Source organism: Anarrhichthys ocellatus, unplaced genomic scaffold (genome assembly GCF_004355925.1).
Source record: "Anarrhichthys ocellatus isolate YVR2014 unplaced genomic scaffold, GSC_Weel_1.0 scaffold112, whole genome shotgun sequence".
In the NCBI taxonomy this organism is placed as follows: Eukaryota; Metazoa; Chordata; class Actinopteri; order Perciformes; family Anarhichadidae; genus Anarrhichthys; species Anarrhichthys ocellatus.
Genome location: NW_022280142.1, coordinates 846,215 through 868,224, shown reverse-complemented (window position 1 = coordinate 868,224; position 22,010 = coordinate 846,215). Strand labels below are relative to the sequence as shown.

The 22,010-nt window shown below is 42.8% G+C and overlaps 1 protein-coding gene across 1 annotated transcript in view; it reads left to right on the top strand.

The window, feature by feature from the left end:
- Nucleotides 1-1,015: 1,015 nt before the first annotated feature.
- LOC116399456 (nidogen-1-like) overlaps nt 1,016-22,010 on the top strand; it is a 27,016-nt gene continuing 6,021 nt past the window's right edge. The window contains exons 1-17 of the mRNA XM_031876635.1: nt 1,016-1,231; nt 8,279-8,578; nt 9,771-10,000; nt 10,131-10,681; nt 10,800-10,940; nt 11,225-11,476; nt 11,714-11,914; nt 12,028-12,261; nt 13,441-13,578; nt 13,843-13,971; nt 14,435-14,578; nt 15,954-16,082; nt 18,769-19,008; nt 19,127-19,299; nt 20,279-20,405; nt 21,312-21,483; nt 21,837-21,994. Of these exons, the coding sequence (XP_031732495.1) occupies nt 1,016-1,231; nt 8,279-8,578; nt 9,771-10,000; nt 10,131-10,681; nt 10,800-10,940; nt 11,225-11,476; nt 11,714-11,914; nt 12,028-12,261; nt 13,441-13,578; nt 13,843-13,971; nt 14,435-14,578; nt 15,954-16,082; nt 18,769-19,008; nt 19,127-19,299; nt 20,279-20,405; nt 21,312-21,483; nt 21,837-21,994 (3,535 nt within the window). The remainder of the gene's footprint in view (nt 1,232-8,278; nt 8,579-9,770; nt 10,001-10,130; nt 10,682-10,799; nt 10,941-11,224; nt 11,477-11,713; nt 11,915-12,027; nt 12,262-13,440; nt 13,579-13,842; nt 13,972-14,434; nt 14,579-15,953; nt 16,083-18,768; nt 19,009-19,126; nt 19,300-20,278; nt 20,406-21,311; nt 21,484-21,836; nt 21,995-22,010) is intronic.

Genomic DNA, 22,010 nt, shown 5'->3' with positions numbered 1-22,010 from the left:
GAACAACAACCTGTTTTCAGGTTTGTTATGAAGCATCTTCCTGAAGAAGTAGGAGGATTTTATCATCACATAAAGGAACATTTCATCCTTCAGTTTATCACAAACATTCAACATCAACACATCTGGAGATACCAGGTTTTAACTGGAAAAGTAGCTAAAAGGTTATCTCAAAAGTAACTAAAGCTGATCTGTAAGGTGTAAAAGAAATTAAGGTAAAACGGAAAGATTTGATGTGAAGAACATGAATGGACGGATGAAAATGGAGAGAATAAACAAATAAAAAGGGAGGAAAGAGATGAGGAGAGCACGTAGTCATGCAGTTAGACTCTGTGTCCACAAGATGGCGACAATGTCTTGAATGAATGTGCTGAGCTCGGACTAAACCAAAGAATACCGGATGTACCTGAATGTCTCCATAATAAGATTGTATTGTGTTTGAATGTAAAACGCACCACAATGTTGTTATTGTCATGTGGAAACTAAAGGATTGTGTCTAATGCAGATACATACTCCACATCTACAGTTTTACATAGTTGCATAAAGTTCAAAAACTCAAAGAATAATACTTCCGGTTGGACTTTTGTACCAAAATAAAAGTCTAAACGCGTTAAGCCAAACTCAGAAACTAATAAACAAAACATGAAGCAATAAAATGCAAATACACTCTATAAGGGAGATGAGTACTCCTGGTGCTTTGAGTATATTTTGATGATAATGTGTGTACTTTTACTTCAGTGAAGTTTTGATTGCTGGCCTTTTACTTATGTCAGGGTATTTCTACACTGTAGTATTGCTATAAGTAAAACATCTGAATACTTCTTCCACCGTTAACTATAGGCCTAGCAATTACTTAAACACGACAGTTTCAGTTTGAAGAACATTTCCAGCCTTTTTCTGTTTGTATTTGGCACTTTTATTTTGAAAAGAGTTAATCTGAAGCCACGTGATCGTTACTTACGCCCCCCTCATCTACTCTCGCTGTTCCTCCATTCATTCATTCATTATTATTGTTATGATGGAGAAGATGTGTACCCGGTACCGGAGCTGGCTGTGGGTCTGGTCCTGCCTGCTGAGCCTGAGTGTTTTGAGCCGGGCTCTGGAGCTCGAAGAGCTGTTCGAGTTCGGAGAAGAAGCCGGAGACCAGCAGCTGCTGCCCGGCTCGGACTCCACCGCCGAGCTGCCTCTCAACGGATCTCTGTTCTTCTTCGGCGACACCTTCGACACAGTCTACGTGAGTTACACACCCAGCGGGTCGCGTGTTTAATGGGAAAGAAACCAGATTTAATCATGAAGTTCATTCATCGAAGTTGCACAAGTGCTCAGGAATCAGTTTAAAGGAGCAGCAGAACATTTAGTAAAATACAACCTGGTTTCATCAACTCCAGGAAAGAACTACAATAACCGAGGAATGTTTCACAATTAATTAAGACAAAAAGTTAATCAGCATTTCAGAAATGATACATGATGAAATTCAACTTGAAATTACTGAAATCAAAATGAGAATTGCAATTAATTTATGTGTGAAAGATCATTTTTTCCTCAGGTAATCATTTATACTTGAATTTTCAAAATAACAGGCAAAGACATGTCTTGAAATTTCACTTCCTTTGCCAAAAATAACTGATGAACAACTTATAAAACGAATGATTACCACAAGGAACCGAATCTATAGATTTTTTTTTTTTTTAACCTAAAAATGTCTTAAATGTTGCACATTAAAGTTATGGTGGAATGTGATAAGTAACTTTTAGGAGTAAAAATACTCAAGTTTGACGTCAAACTGACATAAATCCAAGCACACGATGCTTCTTCAACAATACACCTTTAAATAGTTAAAGACCTATAAATTAGGATATATTTAACCGGATTTTGGTGCTAAATGAAGTTATTTAACAGATGTCTTTGAGGGATGTTTGGTTATTTTGTGAATCTGTCTCCTCTTCATCCTCATACTTCACTCTAAAGGTTAAAGTGATTTTATTTAGTTATTGATCCGGGTGGCTTTATTGATCGGTCTCCTCTCTCCTGTGTTTGTTGACACCCGATGAGGTTTTCTGTTCAATCGGCGAACGACACCTCAACTCCTTTCAGGTCTCAGATTTTCACATTTGAAAACAACAATAAAAACATTCTTCATGTCATCCGACTCCCACAACTTCCACTGTTCATACAACTTCAGCTGCTTTCAGTGCTTCAGCCGACACTCCTGAACTAATGGCACTAATGTCAAGACCTCCACTTCAACTCCAGCTCAGTCTGTCACTTACACTTCAGAGATTTCATTTTTGTATATCGACTGCTGTTTCATTTTCCACTTCTTTCAGTGTTTCAACTGATCATCTTCCACAATGATCACACGCTTCACGGTTGGTTTGATAAGGGAATTGTCTCCTCACTTCAGTCTTTGAGTCTGCTCTCTCTCTGTTTGTTTGTTTGTTGACACCTGATAAGGTTTTCTATTGGCTTTTAATCTCCTCATTTTAAAACTGTTTTCAAAATAAGAGCCCCCTCTCTCTCTCTCTCTCTGTCTCTCTCTGCGTGTTTCCCCTGCTGCTTTGGTTTAGATCCAAATCCGTCCCGCTGGTTTCTGGCTCTTGAGTGCTTGATTGTGGTGATTGTGGTGACATGTTGATAGTGGTGTGAACAGACAGGTGGAGTGTGTGTGTGTGTGTGTGTGTGTGTGTGGAGAGATGCTGGTGGAGGTTCTGTTGTTTGTTTAGTTCTCTCAGAGAGACGGAGGTGTTGGAGTCACTGTGAATATGTGAACAGAGGCTGGAATGTGAGTCAATTAAAAGCCAACACAGATAAGCCTTTCATCAAGCCGAGACACACAACCGCACACACACACACACACACACACACACTGGATGCATTCCTCAGGTCATGTGACAGATAATCCAGATTGGAGCATCAACATGTTTCCAACCAACTTCTGTCATTTTTTATTTAAATTCAGTTCAATTCAAGTTATTTTTATTGTCTTGAGGAGTGAAACAAGTAAAGAGTTAAGTGTAAACTTTTCTTTCAGCAATGCTGGTTTAACCAAACAGGCAACATGGGCAACTATCTGGGGGCCCACAGACCCCCGGGGGCCCCCCGGATTGTTGTCCACGCCCCCCTCCAAAAGACCCAGCTTCATTTCCAGTTGTTCTTGGTACTAATGATGCAGCTCATTGTTTATCTGTCCGACCCAAAACCTTCCTGTTCTGGTTCACTCCCACCACCCTCATGGTGTCATTTTCAGAATAAAAGCTGTAAAACGTGACTGGGGTCTACCTGCTCAGCAGCCAACAGCAGACAGACACAGTTAGAAACTAGCCGGTGAACAAAGCGCAGCATTTAGTAGCGGAAGTGACATTTCCCTCAGGAGATGGTGGAGACCAAAAACAGAGATAAAAGACAGAGAATTGTCTGCATTCATCAGGTGGACAAAAACACGAAGACGCCTAATTAACATTCATCACGTTGCTCTGTATGGATGTGGAAATAAACATCTGTTTGTCAATATATCAGATGGTGGTAATGACAGAAAATCTAAATGTTAGAAAGATGTTACAATTTAGCTTTTTTCTTTGTTGGGATGATTTGGCACATAAAGTGTAATCTGTAATCTCCGACAAGCCTTACTGTCGAGTCCTGGAGTCCATATTTGCTCAGAATTATGGGTAAACTTCTGAACAAAGTCTATAGCCTGCTCTCTGTGAGGACCCTCTCGAAGTCCACATTAAAGATGCTTAAGTGTCCTAAATGGTAACAAGATGTGTCCAAAAGACGTTTTCCTTTTACTACTTTTTGACTAATTTGCTCAGAATTTAAATCGTTTGAAACTAGCAGCTGAACCTCGTCGACACACTGATGCATCCACACGAGTGTGTTTCAGTCACTGCACCATTTGTTTGGCATCCTCCCGTTAAAACAAGCAGACCACACAGATCAGCCCGTCTCTACAGGAAGTTACCGGGACATCGCGAAGGTCGTGTCCACGCTTCTCGTTATTTCAGACGCCGCAGGCCGCGTTTGTTTGACTCTGAGAGCAGACACGTAATCACGTTTGTGATAAAACAGTTAGACAATGTTGGTTTTACCCCACATGCTGCGACGTCGTTCTCTGAAATCCTTTTTTTCATTGAACACAAGAAGCCAAAGTTGTTCTGTAAACACCAGCAGCTGTACGAGAGCTTTCTCTAAATAAGGTACTGTCTGAAACTGGCAAAATTCAGATTTAAATCAGGAACTATCTGATCAAAAAATAAGTAATATAGAACAGATATTCGATCATCTGTGCTAAAGACACTTTCTGGTCAGTCTTTAAAAAGATACACAAGGAAAGTAAACATTTAATGGGCAGATTGTCATAGAATAGAATCAGCAGAGTCACACTTTGCATAGAGGATGAACCTCTTTTATTTTGAAATTTCATCCTAAATACAGACTACATTTTTCCCCCAAACAACAAAGTATGTTGCTTTGTATTTTCGATGACGATAACAAAAAATAGAATGTCAGACTGATTCTTTCAAGTTCAGGTAAAGGAAACTACTTTAATAGATTTCACGATCGTCTTCATATTTCACGGATGTCGTTTTTCTGTTGAGGACAGTAATCAGTACGTTTGCTTTGTTGTAATTAACTTTTCAGTCATTTTTTTTTTAAAGGTCTGGACATCCAGGTGGGTCGCAGGAGGTTTTATTTGGGTCGCCACATAAATTTGCAGAATTTATATCTGCAGTAGATTTTCAGAATAAAAGGTCTCTCAGCCTCCTTTGCTGGATTTTCCCGCAGTGCGAAGCTCTTATTGGTCGCTGTGAGTCTGCATTCCATAAAGCACCCGCCCCCTCTTTCAAGTGCCTCTAACTACTACCCCCCCCCCCCCCAAAATGAGCGACATCCTGCCGGTCCCCAGTAATTATCAGTGCTATACGTCAACGCTCCTCAAGCTTTCTTATACTTTCAAACTGACGTCAGGTTTGAAAACGCCGCTCAGTTGATTATAGAATAAATCACTGTGGCTCTGCTCAAGTTACTGCTGCTGCTGAAGAGGTTTTTTTTTTAAATTCCTCGACAGGAAGCGGAGCGTCCTCCCTAGAGTTGGCACATCTGGAACGTATGGACGAGAGACATCTGTCCTCCAAAACCAGATGGCAGAGCTCAGTGTGTTTCCACCCCACCGCTGTTCTCACACTGATAAAGATGATCTCAGGGGTCGGACATGTGTGACGTCAGCGACGTCCTGGCAAGTTTCCATCTCGCTGCTGCAGGTCCTCAAACACTGGTTGTATTATTACATGTACAAACCGGTCATTAGCTGCCGAAAATATGCAGCAGAGAAGTCCAATATGTAGACTTCACTTGTAGGGTATTACATGTAACTTTCCCATATTTAAATGTCTAAAAGCAACTAAATCTTTTCAAAATAAACTTCCGTCCTCACAGGAAACAACAAAACTACTTCAGTTAGGTTTAGGAAAAGATCGTTGTTTAGGTTAAAATAACTACAGAAGTGCCGTTACTGAAGTACAAAAGTTACGTGACAAAGAAATCAGCGTTGACTTAACGAACTTAGCGGCCTCCTTGGTGAGAGATCTGTGTTTGTTGGGGCCCTCTCAGCTGCCCAGTTGGAGCCTTTTTGTGGTCTTTATACTTTCTTATTCGTGATTACGTGCATAACGTACGAAAAGATTTCGTGGGATTTTATTATTTTTCGTTACGAAAGCTGGATGATAACAGCCGGCATTATCCCAAATGTTTCCAATCATTTTCAAACTTACAGAAATCCATAAGTCTGTTTCCTTTGACGGCCTGTCAACGGCATCGCATCCCCTTTACGCGTGCGTTAGCGTTGTGGTTTTCTGCCAGAAGCCGTCATTAATTGACTTTTTATCTGATTTTGAGCCACATTTTTACAATCAAATATATTGTTGAAAACAACGAGATCTAAACATATATAAACAGTTTGCGAAATACCATAGACATAAAGGTCTTGGCTCGGCTTCATCTAGTTGCTGTGTTGGTATCAAAGAAGAGGTGAGACAATGTTTTGCTTTAATTTCTCATGAACGACAGGATCAAATTTGTCCAAATGTCTGTTTAATTCCACAAACAGACGTGAAGACTCGCTCGCTTCGAGCAACCTGTGTCATTTATGGCGGACGATCGTCTCGCGCTCTCACTACACTGAATGATGAAAACTGCTGGGCATTAGTACAAAAGACTTCCTGTGATGAAGTGTCCTCGTCTCTGCGGGTGTCTTCTCCAAAGTCAAAAAGCCGCTGGGAGACGGCGGCCTTTCACCCGCATGCTGCTGTCGTTCATGCGTTTCCGTGGAGGAAGTCTCTGCGGTGAAAAGCTCCCCCGAAGAGACGTCTGCGCTTAATCCCTCCAGGCTTTACAGAGGCAGCCGAGCAGGACGGCTTTCCTCTCTGGCTCTTATTTCATCTCCTCTCTCTCTCTCTCGCAGCATCATCACAAACCCACAGATACCTCTTTCATGTTCTTAGAGCGCTGAGGCTCTGACCTCTGACCCCCTCTAAAGATTTACGTTACCTGCATCTCCTCTGCCCAGGTGGAGTCATTTCCTCCTGTTAAAAAGAGTTAGATCATATATTTTAAAATCTGCAGAATATGAAGCTTTGCCCTTTTGTTACTGAAATGCATCTTGGGAGTTGCAGTTATAATATTTCAAAAAATGTAGTTTGAACAAGCAAACATAGAAGTGACATTTCTGTACAATCAAAAACAGCTGCGACTTTAAAGAGCGTGAAGCTATTTCATTTACAGACGTGTTTTTCCTCTGTTCTCACTGATGTCCAGCCATGCAGATAGTTTTGTACACATCTCACCTCTTACATGAAGTTCTCACCTGTTGAAGAAAAATGCAGAACATAAAGACGAGAGGAGGCTTTAGCAGCATGAAGTCTCTGTACTGAACAGCTGTTCTGTCTCTTCCCGTCTGGCCGACAGCAGAATGTACATGTGAGATAAGACGGAGGAGCGTAACATATACAGTTTATGTCTGGAGCTGATGATGAGCCAAACATCAGAAACCAGCTCACACTGGATGGAGATCAACTTCCCTTCTGTCCTCCACCACTGCAGCCACAACATGTGTCTCTTACCTACAGGCCTACATTTAAAACGCCGATGTTTTTACAGAAGACAGGAGAGCATTTATGCTTTTGTTTGTTTACAGTTTCTGTGTGGACTTCACAATAGTTGTGCAGAACAAAATAAGCATTAATAAGAAAAGGAAAGTCCTCCGTTTTGTGTCCACCGTCCTCCTCAAAGCCGCAAACCGTGACTTCAAACGTCCGCTCAGTAGCACTGATAACGCTTTGGACTCTCGCTCGGGCAAGACAAGACATCTGAATACGCCTTGTATTTCAGAGACTAACAAACAAGTTATTCATCAAAATGTCTGGTGAAACAATCGTCTGAGCCATCATTGAGACGTAAAGTGAAGCTGTTTCGTCTCTTACCTCAGAGAGGATACGCCTCATGGTCACAGCTCAATGTTGTTCTGGGCTCAAACAGGAACTGTGGCGTTCGGTGTGAGGCGGATTTGAGTTAATGAGGTTAAAAATATCCTTTCCTTCTGAGTGAATGGGAAGTTATTGTGTTGAATTCCTGTGGGGCCGACAAAGCGAGCCAAGCTGCAGGAGAGTCCAGCATCCGAACGTTTAACTGGAGGTTTAACTGGAGGTCTCGATGTGTTCTGTAAATCAGGACAAACCCAGCCAGCCCCCTGTCTCTGCTCAAACATCTAGATCTAGATTCTTTGTAGCTTCATTCCTTCATGGTCATAGTCAGTACCTGTTCCCAGCAGGTCAACAATCCAGTCTACTATGGAAGAAAAGAAAATCCACCTCCTTTTTTAATATAGTTATCAAAGATAATCTCCTGAACATGAGAACGTTTCTTATTATTTTACCTTAATAAACACACCAGCTGGAGCTAATGGGGAAACATAATCTCATAATTATGACATACTAAACCATAATTATTAGGTCCTCTATGAGAGTATCTCTTTGTTAGGAAATAAAAAATGAATTAGCAGAGAATTCTGCTTAATTATTACATCATACCTCATATTAAAAGTAAGGAAAGTTTCTCGTTGCTAGAAGATACTAAATCATAATTATGTGATATTATTATTTACTTTGTTGTGTTTCTTTTTCCAGTGGTGGAAATGAACTTCCATACAAACATACATGTCATACACAGAAATGATACTGTACTGTTTTCGACCCTCCAACAATAAACCTTCTGTCTTCTCTTCCAGATTAACACCAATGGATTTGTGTCTGTCGAGCCCCCGGCGGAGGGGGAGTACCTGGGGAAGATGCCCGCCAGTTTCAAAATGATTGCAGCCCTGCTGGGAGACCTGGAGGACAGTGACGGACAGGGCAAGGTCCACTACAGGTGGGACAGCAGCCCGGATCTACTGAGTCAAGCCGCGGATCATATCAGGCAAGCTTTCCCCAGAGACGAGGGCGTGGAGCCCACCACCGTCCTCATCGTCACCTGGGAGAACATGGCCACTCGGGGGACGTCTGGACGAGGAGACGGACTGGACACAAAGGTGAGGGGCCATGTTGGGTTTTTAAGAAGAAAACAGAGGATGGTTTGTTTTCTTATCTCAGATCTGGGGTTACACTTTTGCAGATAACTGAGACCCTTTGCTGGAGTAAAAAGTACTAATTCCACTCTGTAAAAATACTCCTTTACAAGTAAACGTCCTGCTTTCAAAACCATACCTGGGGTTAGTAAGTATTAATAGCAAATGGTACTTAAAGTAAAAGTACTCAATGTGCAGTAAAATGTTCCCTGTCAGTGTTTTACTATTTTATATGATGTTTCTGGATTAATGTGTATGTTGCATTTTACTGCTGTAGATGTTTTTAACTCCTTTATATTCTGTTGTCTAGTTTAATCTTCATCAATGCATCATATTCTATAAGATCATCACATCTTTGTAGCGTCTCTGTCTTGTGAGAACCTCGTATCTCTAGAAAGAACAAACAACCTGTTTTCAGGTTTGTTATGAAGCATCTTCCAGCTGATCCAAGAGTTTTTTTTAAAGAGTTTATTAATCTGAAGAAGTAGGAGGATTTTATCAATACATAAAGGAACATTTCATTCTTCAGTTTATCACAATCAGTCAACATCAACACATCTGGAGATCTCGACAGGAAGGAGATGAAAAACTAATTTAACAAGTATCTAAAGCTGTGAGAAAATGTAGTGGAGAAAGAGGTGCAGTGTGGAGATGTAGTTAAGTAGAAATACAAAGTTGCATTTAAGGGAAATACTCAAGTAAAGTACCTTAAATTTGTACTTGAGTGAATAATACTTGAATGACCTGAATGTCCCAAAATGTAAAGGATAATTGATTTTATTCAAAAAAGATTTCTTAAAATGCGTGTGACCACATGCTTTTGATCTTGCAAGTGTCCAAAAAGAAAAGAAATTGGTGGAATATAATGGACTTAGCAGAGGGAACACCATGATGCAGTGCCTGTACGCTTCATTTGTCATTATAACGTACATATCCTACCGGTGGTCTTGCTATCATGTGCCTTCTTTCACCCTCTGACACGGAGCCTTTACCTGTTCAGTTTCCGCCACATCGATTTTCCCAGCTGGTCAATAATCCTCTTGTAACATATGTAGCCGGTGAGAACTCCCAGATTAATTTTCCTCCTGCTGCTAGAGAATCAGAAGAAATGTGGCTCCATGGACTCAAACTAACAGTGTCCGCTTTGTACTTTCAGAGAAACACTTTCCAGCTGGTAGTGGCCTCCATGGTGTCGTCCTCCTGCGCCATCCTCTTGTATCCCCGAAACGGCCTGCAATTTTTCTCCACGTCAGTAGGGGGCAAGAGCAAGCTCCTCGAGGCTGGCTTCAATGAAGGTCTTGTGGAGAGTTGGTTCTGGAAGGCATCGCAGGGGACTTACTTCCGCACCACCACCGATGAAGAGGCCTCCATCAGGGAACTCACTGAGTATGAATCTAACGTCACATGTGCTTGAATATAACTCGACTTTGACGTGCTGACTTTTGAAAAATACCAATTAGTGACAAAAATGTCTTTTCATTGAGACTGATTTTTCTTCCCTCCTTTATCCAACTAGAAAGACGAACGCGGGACAGAATGGAGTTTGGGTGTACGAGATTGGCTCCTCGCCAATCTTTGTCGCCATTACACCAGGAATGGTCACTAGCCTACCTGAAGAGGAGGAGGATGCCACCACACCTCCTTTACCAGAAGAAAAAGAGGAGTTTCCAACTGAGACTCCTACCGAGTACCAACCCAGTTACCCAGAATTTGAGACCATCACTCCAGGGTACACCGAACCGGAGACTGAAGATTATGAAGGACCTGGCCAGTTTGAGCCGGAATACCCTGAATCTGAGACTGTCACACCAACATACACCGACCCGGAGAGGGCTCAACCAAGATACCCGGACCCTTCTGAGCCGAGATACCCTGACCGAACCGAGACCAGATACCCTGTCTCTGAGCCTTTGCAACCAAGACATGCAGTCCCTGAAACCAATGAGCCTAGATACTCTCCAGTCGAGCCGAGGTACCCTGATCCAGTCCAACCAGTGCCGCCCTATTCCCAGCCCCAGCAACCCCAGATCGTTGTGGTAGACGAAGACGAAGATCTCGACGTGACCGGTAAAAAGCTTGAACCTTTTGTTCTCGACCATTCAGAGAAATGTAAATCCTGTCATAATCCTGTCAAAGGTCTTTTTTCATTGAACCCGATTGGTTTGTCCTTTGGTTGTCTTCACAGTTTTTGCGTACAATTCGGAGACGTGCGCCCACAACAGGCACAAATGCTCGGCTTTTGCTGACTGTCAGGATTACAGCAATGGGTACTGCTGCCATTGTAGGCCTGGCTTCTATGGTAACGGGAAGGACTGTGTTGCTGAGGGTGAGAAGCATTTTCAGTGTAATTCAAACTGTTTAGGTTAATGGTGCACGTTTTCTTGGATTATTATGAAGAGACTACAAAGATCCAAAGATGGATCATATCAGTCAAGCACTTTCTTGGGGTTATCCGTACATATTCTAAGCAACACTAGAATTTGCTAACTACTTTGTGGTCAAAATTTTTTGTTTGTCTGAGGGGTCACTTCCTCCCAACAGTAACCTATTGAGACGCTGATCCTTAACAGGAACTACTGCTCTACTGATCAAATCTTTGTTGTTTTCCAGGAAAACCACAGAGAATGAATGGAAAGGTGAACGGTCGAGTGTTCGTGGGGAACTCTCCTTCCGCTGTTGAGCTCGGTAACAATGACTTGCACTCGTACGTGGTAGCCAACGATGGACGGGCCTCCGTGGCCATCAGCAACATCCCGGACGATCTGGGACCCTCCCTGCTGCCGCTGACCCCTCTGGGTGGAGTCATCGGCTGGGCCTTCGCTCTGGAGCAGCCCGGCTACCAGAACGGCTTCAGTCTCATCGGTGAGGGAACGTATTGTTGTGTAATGTGCAGCCTGGAGCTGGATGATTGATTTCTAATCATTAGCATTGCTGGCTACGATGTATGTAGATGTTGAAACGTTTTAGCTTAAAAGTTGTGTGACCATGGATCCCAATGTCCCTGGCTGGAGTCCGCCCAGAGACCTTTGTTTCCGGTCCGTGGATGTGCAAGACTCGGACGCTTCTTACACTTGCATGTTCTCTCACACATCCACGCAGGCGGCGTGTTTTCCCGGCAGGCCGATGTGATCTTCCAGCCCGGTAACGAGCGTCTGAGCATCAAGCAGCAGTTTAAAGGAATCGACGAACACCACCACCTGGTGGTGAACACCGAGCTGGAGGGACGTGTGCCCGCGGTCCTGTTGGGATCCTCCGTCGAGATCAACCCATACAAGGAGATCTACCAGTACGACAGGAACTGTAAGGACAAAGGACCGTTTTTTTAAGAATTATTCAATGGATTATTTACACAACTGAAAACAATAATTTATAGTCCCACTAGATGTAAAAGTGTGTTCTTCTTCTCCTCTCAGTGATCACTTCCTCCTCCAACCGTGACTACACCGTCACCTCCCCTGATGGCAACGTCCAGACCAGAAGCTACCAATTGCGACAGACCATCAGCTTCCTGAGCTGCCCACACGACGAGGCCTCCGTGGCGGCGCCTTCCACCCAGCAGCTCAGCGTGGACCACATCTTCGTGATGTTCGAGACCCGCAACCATCTGATCCGCTACGCCATGAGCAACAAGATCGGCTCGGTCCACAGTGAGTTCTGACACTTCAAGAGGTTCCGTTTATCAGCACCGAGAAAAAAACAGATAAGATGTTTGAACAAAGTCTTCGTCTGGAAGTGTGTGTGTCCACAGACAGAAGTGTGTATTCACAGATCAGGACAGAGCAGGTTTGACTCCATGCCGTCAGATGGTTCAGTAACTTGAAGAAGAGACGTCCGTGTCTAGTGGTCATCTGTTGGGGACAGTCAAGAGTTCAAAGATGTGTGTTATTACCCGGAGGAATGCGCCGAAACACGCCTCCAACAGTTTAGTGCCTCTGCGATGTTTGCAGTTGAACATCAGAGGAAAGACAAACAGTAATCTGAGCCTGGCTGTATTTCCTCAGCTGCAATGAGAGGAGGCTGTGAGAGTGTTGGCAGGGGGTGAAGGTCAGTGAGAAACCAAACCTCCAGTCCACAGAGTGAAGGGAGCGGGTGAAGGGCATCGAAAGGGTCTTTTTTTTTTTTTATAAAAAGGAGGGTTAAAGCTAAAAGTGCAGGTGGGGGCTGTTGATGGGATGCTTGTGGGGGGGGGGGTTTCAGAGTTACACAAGCAAACACAACTCAGCCGGGGGTTTGTTGGCAAAAAGTGGAACATCTGCGTCGTGTTTCCTGTGAGGAGGTGAAGGTCTGGAGCTCCAGCACTCAGTTGCATGATGGGAGGACACAGACTCTGTGGCTTCTCTACTGTGGAGTCTTTGTTCTCTCCTTCAGTTAATCTATGAACTATTTAAGTCATTTATTTAGCAAAACATGCTCTGCTTATCATGATGCGAGTATGTGCTGCTGCTCTCTGCTTTATATCACTGTGGACTGACTATCTTGAGTTTTGGACTCTTGGTCAGAAGAAAAATATACATTTTAATACATTCGAAGGATAAAATAACTAGTTTATTGATCATAAAAGGGATTAAAAAGGTATTCATTGATATTTAAAAATGCTTAATATGCTCGGTCGTCTGACCTAAGTCAGCAGCGGTGGCCTTAAGGTTAGAGAAACGGATTAAACTCTTAATGTCACAGAGAGCCAAAGTCCTCACTTCTTGTTAGCTTTAGTTGTTGTTGTTCCGGCTGTTTTTACTGTTCATGTTCTCTTGTGATGCCACATTGGATGTTTCTCACTGTTGATTTTAACCCGCAGCATGTTTTAAATTTTTTACATTTATTTGTAGGCAGTCTTCCAGAGCAGAACCCGTGTTTCACCGGCAGACACGGCTGTGACATCAACGCCGTGTGCCGACCAGCCGAAGGCCTCCAGTTCAGCTGCGAATGTGCTACTAGTTTCACCGGAGACGGACGCTACTGCCACGGTAACAGAACCGCTGCAAACCTGCATATTGACAACACACGATAGGTTTTCAGTGTTGTGAGTTGTTGAATAATTACTTTCTGTCTCAAACATTTGTTACATTTTTCTCAAGAAACACCTGCAGTTACGGTCCAACTTGCGCCACCTACAGGCAAAATAAGTCACAGCTGCAGCAGACTTGATTACTCGCTACTTTCTTTTAAGGAACTATACATTCTACTTGCTGTACATGTCTTTCACCTCCCTGTTGGTGTGTTATTGGCAGATATTGATGAGTGCAGAGAGACTCCTGAGATCTGTGGATCCAACGCCGTCTGCAATAATCAGCCCGGAACTTTCCGCTGTGAGTGTTTGACCGGCTTCTTCTTCGCCAGCGACGGAAAGACCTGCATCGGTATGTTTTAAGTGTGTGTGTTGACAGCTGTGTGGGATTGGCGGAGTGTGTAGTGCCTTTGTGTGTGTGTGACTTTGTTTGAAGAGTTCCTCGTTGCACATACAGATGTTCTTAAAACAATAAAGGATTTGTACGACTGAAAATGGGACAAAATGTTTCAAACTGATGTTCTTTGCTGAACACAGAAGATGTGATTCATACAAACCTGAACCGGAATGACTCTGTGAAGCAGGATAAATCTGCGGGGATCAGTTCGATGAATTATAAGTTGTTGTGTACGGTGGCCCGTAAGTGGGGGGGAAAAAAAGTATCTGTAGTCCACTGATAAAAGAAAACGGTATTTTAAATGAGCTGAAGGATGAAGTGAAGCTTTCTCAGTCAGACGGCAGTTATTCCTTATGTTACACCCGACTCATGTCGTCCCTTTTAACTTTGCTAACATGTCGTCTGTGTCGTCCTGCAGAGGAGAACCGGCCGGTGGATCACTGTCGGAGAGGAAGCCATGACTGTGATGCTCCTGAAAGAGCTCTCTGCAGCTACACCGGAGGCTCGGCCTTCGTCTGCTCCTGCCTGCCGGGGTTCGTGGGTGACGGTCGGGTTTGTCAGGGTGAGTACACCGAGTCTGCAGACATCAGGCCGACCGCTGATCTTCAGGGTTATGACTTCAGTATCAACTCGGATGCATTAAAAAGCATTGATAAAGTCAGTGCTGAAGGTCAAGCAGCAGAACAAACAAAACATTTGATTTGTTTCGCTTGAAGGATTCTTTGAAAGTTTAGCTTTGTCTTCATCTGATATGAATGTGAATCATGTGAGCTCAGTAAACTTTCCCCAGATAAATACTTAAAAGTACACGTGTCATGGAGGGAGATTAAAAAGATGTTGTGTGGACAAAGTAGAAAGACTTCTTCTTTTATTATGACTATTTCAAACGTAAATAATACATTTGGTGTTTGAACTATGCAGATTTTCTTTCAATCTCTGTTCAAATAGTTTAAAAGGAAAGAAGAAAAGCATCAATGCAACATCGACGGTAGTGTACATGCCATAACAGCAGAACTTTCTGTTCAGCGCCGTGGGCCCCTTGGACAGGAAATGTTTCCACCTGGACAGGAAATGCAGAACACTGCCTTACAGCTGTGCAGCTCATCTCTTATATATATAAATCTCCCTCACTCAGGAGACTCTGAGCTGAAGAATGTTCATATGTGGAGAGAAAACAGGACAAACGCATCCAGAACTTCTATTTTTTCTTAACATGTACTTTACAAATTCTTGTACAGCCTCAGAGAGCTGCTAGCGTGGCTTTAGACTCTTCTACATGTTCAAGTTCTTTATTTCTTACGGTCATAAACTATCACAGTGGAGCAGTCTCCCTCGAACAATACTACTACAAATATGTGTAAAAAGAAAAAACATGCAGGTTAAAATAAGAAGACATAAAACACAAAAGTGTGCAGAATTTAAAATATAGAAATTAATAGAATAAACAAACGGAGGTGTGTTCAGGTATAAACAGGTAGTTCTCTTGTAGTTAGTTAGTGTACTTTGTCTCTAACGTAATATTGGATAAAAAAATGTAAAATGAGGTTTGTTGTATACATTTCAGTATTTGAATCCATGTTTTTTTATTATTAATGGCTAATGGAGATATTGTTTTATTTATTGTTGTATAAGTGTTGACGCTGAAAATAATTTGAACAAAACGCCTCCATAACAACTGAACGTGAACTTTATCCGTTGTTATTGTTGAGACTGAGATGTTGCGGAAACATGATAGACATTAGTGTTTATTTAAAAAAAGGTAAAGTCTCAACCGCTCAGTACTTTAAAAGGGATATTTTAAGTGGATGTCTATGAAGATTTTTTTTGGAGCCAGCCCCTGGTGGCCGTTAGTGGAACTGTACCTTAAAGCACCAAACATGGCAGTTGATGTGTTGGGACATTACCTTCATCTTTGTATCTTCTCTCTGCCCGTTCAGACGTAGACGAGTGTCAGCAGGATCGATGCCACCGCGCTGCCTACTGCTCCAACACGCAGGGCTCCTACACCTGCCAGTGCCATCCCGGGTTCTATGGCGACGGCTTCCAGTGCAGCCCCATGTCCTCAGGTGGGTGACTTATTACACAAACTGTTTAAATTCAAGTTTATATAAATGTGATTTCTTCTGTCGGATTAGGTTAATATTCCTAGAAATGAAGAGGGGTGTAAATCACAAGTTTTCATCACGATACGATATTATATTGATCCTTTGGATGTCAATTCGATATTTGCTGATATCACAAAGTCTGCCATGGTCAGGAAGCCAATGCCGAGGTGCTTTAAACCTGCATTCTCTCTAATATCCATCAAAAAGAAGTGTGATTGTATAGAAGTCTATGAGAAAATGGCTCTACTTCTCTCTTGATTTATTACCTCAGTAAACATGAGTTTATGGTCTCAATCTCTAGTTTCAAGTCTTCTTCAATACAGCATGATGTTCATTTGTGGGTAATATGAGATAATATCAAATGCCAATTTAACATAATCAGTTACAAACTCCTAAATTTTATTACTGGGCTCTGTAGGTAGGAAGTGTGCATGGACGGCAATGGTGACACAGAGATGCCATGGGAATTTCAAAATAAAGGCACATCTTAAAGATGATATTTATCGATATTAGCACTTTACTTCGATGATATTGCATCATTGAATCGATCCAAATCGATGTCTTGTTACATTCCTCAAAATTAACTAACGGTGATATCAGCAGGAATGTAAATTAAAACTTAATATGAGATTTTCATAAAAGTACCACAATAACAACACATTGAAAATACAACCACAAAGTGTACTTTAAGTATTTAAAGTAAAAGTATTCATTACGCATTAAATGTTCCCTGTCAGTCTTTAATTATAACAGTACAAGTACCTCAAATTAGTACAGTGCTTAAGGAAATGTACTTAGTTACATTCCATCAGCTTTTAATGGGTTAAAGCCTGTAAAAATCAGTCTCCTGATTGACAAAGAGCTGTAATAACAGAAATGTTTCGGGTGTGTTGGTGTGGGCGGCTGCTCCTACAGACTGAAGCTGGTTTTCCAGACATTACAGAGACTAATGGAAGCTGTGTAAACTCTGCAGAGTGTAAACATTCAGCTGAAGGTTGAGGCGACGGAGCAGAGCGGTGAAGGATGTTGATGAAGTGATGAGAGCGTAAACAGATTTCACGTCAGACTCAACAGACCCTTGATGACACACAGCTGAGGTCCGTGATCGAGGCGCCGTTAACGCTGCGACTTCAGATCGGTTCAGGGTCATAAAATAATGAGAGCTGATAGACTGATGCCTCTTTTTATTTATGAGTTTTGTTATTCAGTGTGTCTCGTCCTGATCTCCGTGTCTCTGGTCAGCAGTGCTTATCACGCAGACACCTGATTGGCCGACAGCATTACGTTACATTTAATTAGCTGGTGCTTTTATCCAAAGCGACTTACAATAAGTGCATTCACCAATGAGGATGCAACCCAAAACTTGCGAGCAGGTGTAGTTTACAGTGGAAGGGTTGTTGTTGTTGTTGTTGGTGGTGGTGGTGGTGGTGGTGGTGGTGGTGGTGGTTTGGCTTCGTTCCAAAGCTGCAGACTCCTCCAGTGCTTCCAGGTGTCAGCAGCTGAGAGCTAATTACAGCTCACTCCTCTGCACCAAAGTTTTCTCATATTTTCGTCCTTTTTTTATGGCCTCTGAAAGACACAACTCTTTTGTCCTCTGTCATAACTTGTCACACTGTCTCTTACTTTACGCTCACTGACTGTAAGCGGCTCCGTTTCCTTTTTTCAGGACGGTCTTTTGATCTTCGCCCCTTTCTCTCTCTCTCTCTCTATCGGGGGTCTTCTTTCTTCTTGCGGTATCTCTTTTCGTCTGGTTGTTGTTATCAGACGTGGCGCTGTCTGTCAGACGGGGAGTGTTATGGCTGCTCTGCGGTTCTCCGGATACCCTTGAGGATAAGAGCGAGGCGGCTCTCTTCCAGATGTCACTGTGGCCCCTGGATGTGACCGCGGAGATGAAGAGCCTCCTGCTCGTCTTTAAATCGTGGTTCTCTCCACGGCTCACTCGCATGTTTATCTGCAACTGCCACGTACAGAAACCGAGCATGAAAATTCAGTTAAATAACATTACACCTGTGAGGATATATGTTTATATTTATATAAGCTCTTTTCTTTGTTGGGTTGTATAGAATGTTCTGTGATTTTGTCTGCTGTGAAAAGAGAAGAAACAATAAGGAAGATAAAGAAGTATTATATGATACTAGAGCAGGAACTTCATCTAATTTGAATAATGAATCAGGCCAGAAGTCTGATTATGAGACAGAATTTCCAAGTTATCATAATTATGAGTTTCTGTCGTAATTCATGTCAAGATCCAAGTTGTCATTTCAACAAGTAAACTAATAACAATATAATATATACTATTTGACTTGGCACTAAATAATGTGCAAATTAAACCTAAAATGTGATATAGTGGTGAAACGATCATTTAGTCAATGAGTCGATCGTCGGACACAAGACATTTGAAAACGTCACTTTGGACTTTTATAACCAAAAGTTATAAAAAATAAATAAATGGAACTACTTAAAACTAATCAAATAAAAAAGAATAGGCTGTTTGTGTATTTTTGGACGGAACCAACTCTCACTCTCAATAGTATTTCAGTGAGAACTGTGTAACTGTGATATTTAAACGTATTTAAAATATATATTGAAAAGTATTTGTTCTGTATGTTTTTGTCTCACTGTGCCGTATTTCTTTCTTTGTTCCCAGAGCGCGAGAAGACCCCGTGTGAGCGTCACAGAGAGAGCGCCCAGTCGGCCACCTCCGACTCCGTCCTCCTCTCTTTCCTCCGTCCTCGGCCGGCCGTCGGTCAGTACGTCCCTCAGTGTGACCAACGCGGAGCCTTCGAGCCCACGCAGTGCCACAGCAGCATCGGACAGTGCTGGTGCGTGGACGCCAACGGCCAGGAGATCCCCAACACCCGCACGGGACCCGGCACCACCCCTCTGTGTGAGTCCACTTTATCCTCTAAACAAGCTTCAGCCTCTATTCTGTTTATTTCAGGAACACATGAATGTTTGCGCTCATTAAACTAAACATCTGCCTCCCCCGGACAATGAACTCGCAGGCATCGACCAGGCAGTGACTCCCGCTCCGGTGGGTCCGACCCCGCGGCCCGACGTTGGCCCCGTCGCTCCGGGAACACACCTGCTGTTCGCTCAGAGCGGGAAGATCGAACACGTGCCTCTGGATGGGTACAACATACAGAAGGAGGAGGCCAAACCTCTGCTGCACCTCCCAGTAAGGCCATCACTGTTTCAGGCAGTAACGTAAACATGGCTGCCAATAATCTTCCAAAATATATCACCAGGTTTTAGATAGATTTTCTTCCTACCAGGCAGCCATTGATATCAGGTAACTTCAATGAAAGTCTGACCTTCTTTAGACCGACAACACATCACAGTCAACACGGTGACGTCTGACATCCGAGGCTGCAGAGTTTTTGCATTAATGAGCCGTTTTTACAGAAAGTTAAACCTGGAAAATGACAAGAACGAAGTTTTTGTGTAAACCACAAATGCAAATCAGTTTCTGATTTATTGATTCCAGTTATTTATCAAATCCTGGATCACATTCTTACATTATTTGTGTAAGAAAAATGGCTTCATCAGTGTGATTTGTTCTGAACTGAGCTAAATGCTTACCGCTCACATTGAGAATGCAAACCAGTTGATGTTTAGCAGGTATAATGTTTACCATCCTGGACCTCTCCCTAGCTGAATGCACAGAGATGTAGCTAATATCCTTATGTAATATCTTTCCAAAATGTTGGACTCTTCTAATCCTCATCAAAGGATAATTCCACAAAAAAAACATGTTTGAAAAGTGTGAATGATTCCGAGTAAATGCTGAGAGAATGAGCTCCTTGTAGAAGTGAAAAAAAGGGATTTCTTGACTTTGGAGAGTTTTTCTCATGACGACATGCGGTCCTCATTTTGACCAACGTACACACACATGAATGAGCGTTCCTGGTTGCTGTGGAACAATCCTCTAATTGTTCTTTAACATACTTCAGCATCAGAACTCTTTTCTTCTCCGTCACGGAGCCCATAAATTAATGTATTGATGCACTGCAGCCGAACACAAAGCTTCTCCGTCAGTGCGGGCGCCTTCGAGTCCGATGGGTCGCTGACGTTCTGTCACTTCTACACAAAAGACTCTTTGAAAGTGAAAGTCCAGCTGAATGAAACCGTCTGTCTCCTCCTGCGCTTCCTCTCAGGACCGGGTGGTGATCGCCGTGGCCTACGACTGTGTAGAGAAGATGGTTTACTGGACCGACATCACCGGGCCGGCTATCAGCAGGGCCCGTCTGAGCGGAGGAGACGTCATCCCGGTCATCACTACAGGTGCAGCAGACATCACCGGTCCAGTCATCTTTTAGAGAGGCTGAGTGACATGATACAAGTGCATCACACTCCTTATCCCTCACGTTTTGAGTCTCATTGCACCAAGCAGAGTCCTTATAATGAGGCCAAACAGGAAGTAGATTGTTTTTTGTCCAGGACACAGGTGTTTGCCTCCCATAAACCTGTAATTAATGTACACCTTTTACTTTCATTTCATTTTTTATGATCACACAGATGCAAATAGGGCAAGAAAACTTCATTTATGTATTTATTTTCAAAACAGAAGTTACAAAGTGTTGAGACATCCTGCTCTGGACCAAAGTGAAAGAGGTTTGGAGAGCGTCCACAGTTTGAAGAATGTAGATCTTAGGTTTTATCTGTAGGTTTTGTTTTAATTGATAATACCTACTCAGAGCTTGGTAACCAGCTGATACAATGTAGATACAAGTGGCCCAGGTGTACTCGGATAAAGATGCAGCTTTTGTGATTAAAAAGTATCGCTATAATAATGTTATTAATAATTAAAAACTTAATTTATACAACACTTAAAAGAAAGTTACAAAGTCCTTTCCATGGTTGAATCGGGTACAAAATCATTTCAGGACTGCAATGAAATAAAATCAGACAATTACAACAATATTAATTATCAACATGGAAATAAAATACCCAAAATTTATATAAAAAGACAAACAAAACAATGGCGTTAAATAGATGAGACATATTGGATATAAAATGATAAAGGAAAAAGTTTTGTGGGGTGATTTTAAAAGATGGCACTGATTCTGCCAGTTAACGGCTTCATTCTAAAAGGTTAAATCAAAAGTCCAGTCAGTCCGCCTGTGACGGTCAGATGGTGCTGATCCATCAGCTCGTCCTCTGACGGACGTCTGTTCCTGTCGTCCTCAGACGTCCAGAGTCCCGAGGGCATCGCCATCGACCACGTGGCCCGCCTCCTCTTCTGGACCGACTCCATGCGGGACACCGTGGAGGTTTCCAAACTGGACGGCAGCCAGCGGCGAGTCCTGTTCGACACCGATCTGATCAACCCTCGACCCATCGTCACCAACCCGGCCTACGGGTGAGTGCTGGAGAAATGACTAGAAGAAACCTGTTAATGTTGTGATTGAAATACTAGTTTCATAAGTAACATGAAGTCATTAAGTTGGTAGTAAAATGCTGGTTGAACCCAGAATACCAGTAGTAACAGTGGTAGTAATGATATGAGCTAGTAGTAGTAGTTGTAGTTGGTAGTTGTTGATGGTGGTACAAGTAGTTAGTAGGTAGGAGGTGGTAGTAGTAGATGTTAGTAGTCGTTAGTGGTAGTAGTAGTCGTCAGTATTAGAAGTAAATGGTAAGTGGTAGTAGTTGTAGAAGGGAAACGAGTACTATCAGTAGTAGTTGGGTCTGACTGGTTTTGTCCTGTTGGTGCAGGCGACTGTACTGGGCAGACTGGAACAGAGACGGGCCCAAAATTGAGATGTCCAACATGGACGGGACAGATCGAAGCGTCCTGGTGAAAGACAACCTGGAGCTCCCCAACGGTCTGACCTTTGACCTCGAAGACCAGCAGCTGTGCTGGGCTGACGCAGGTGAGACTCGCCTGAC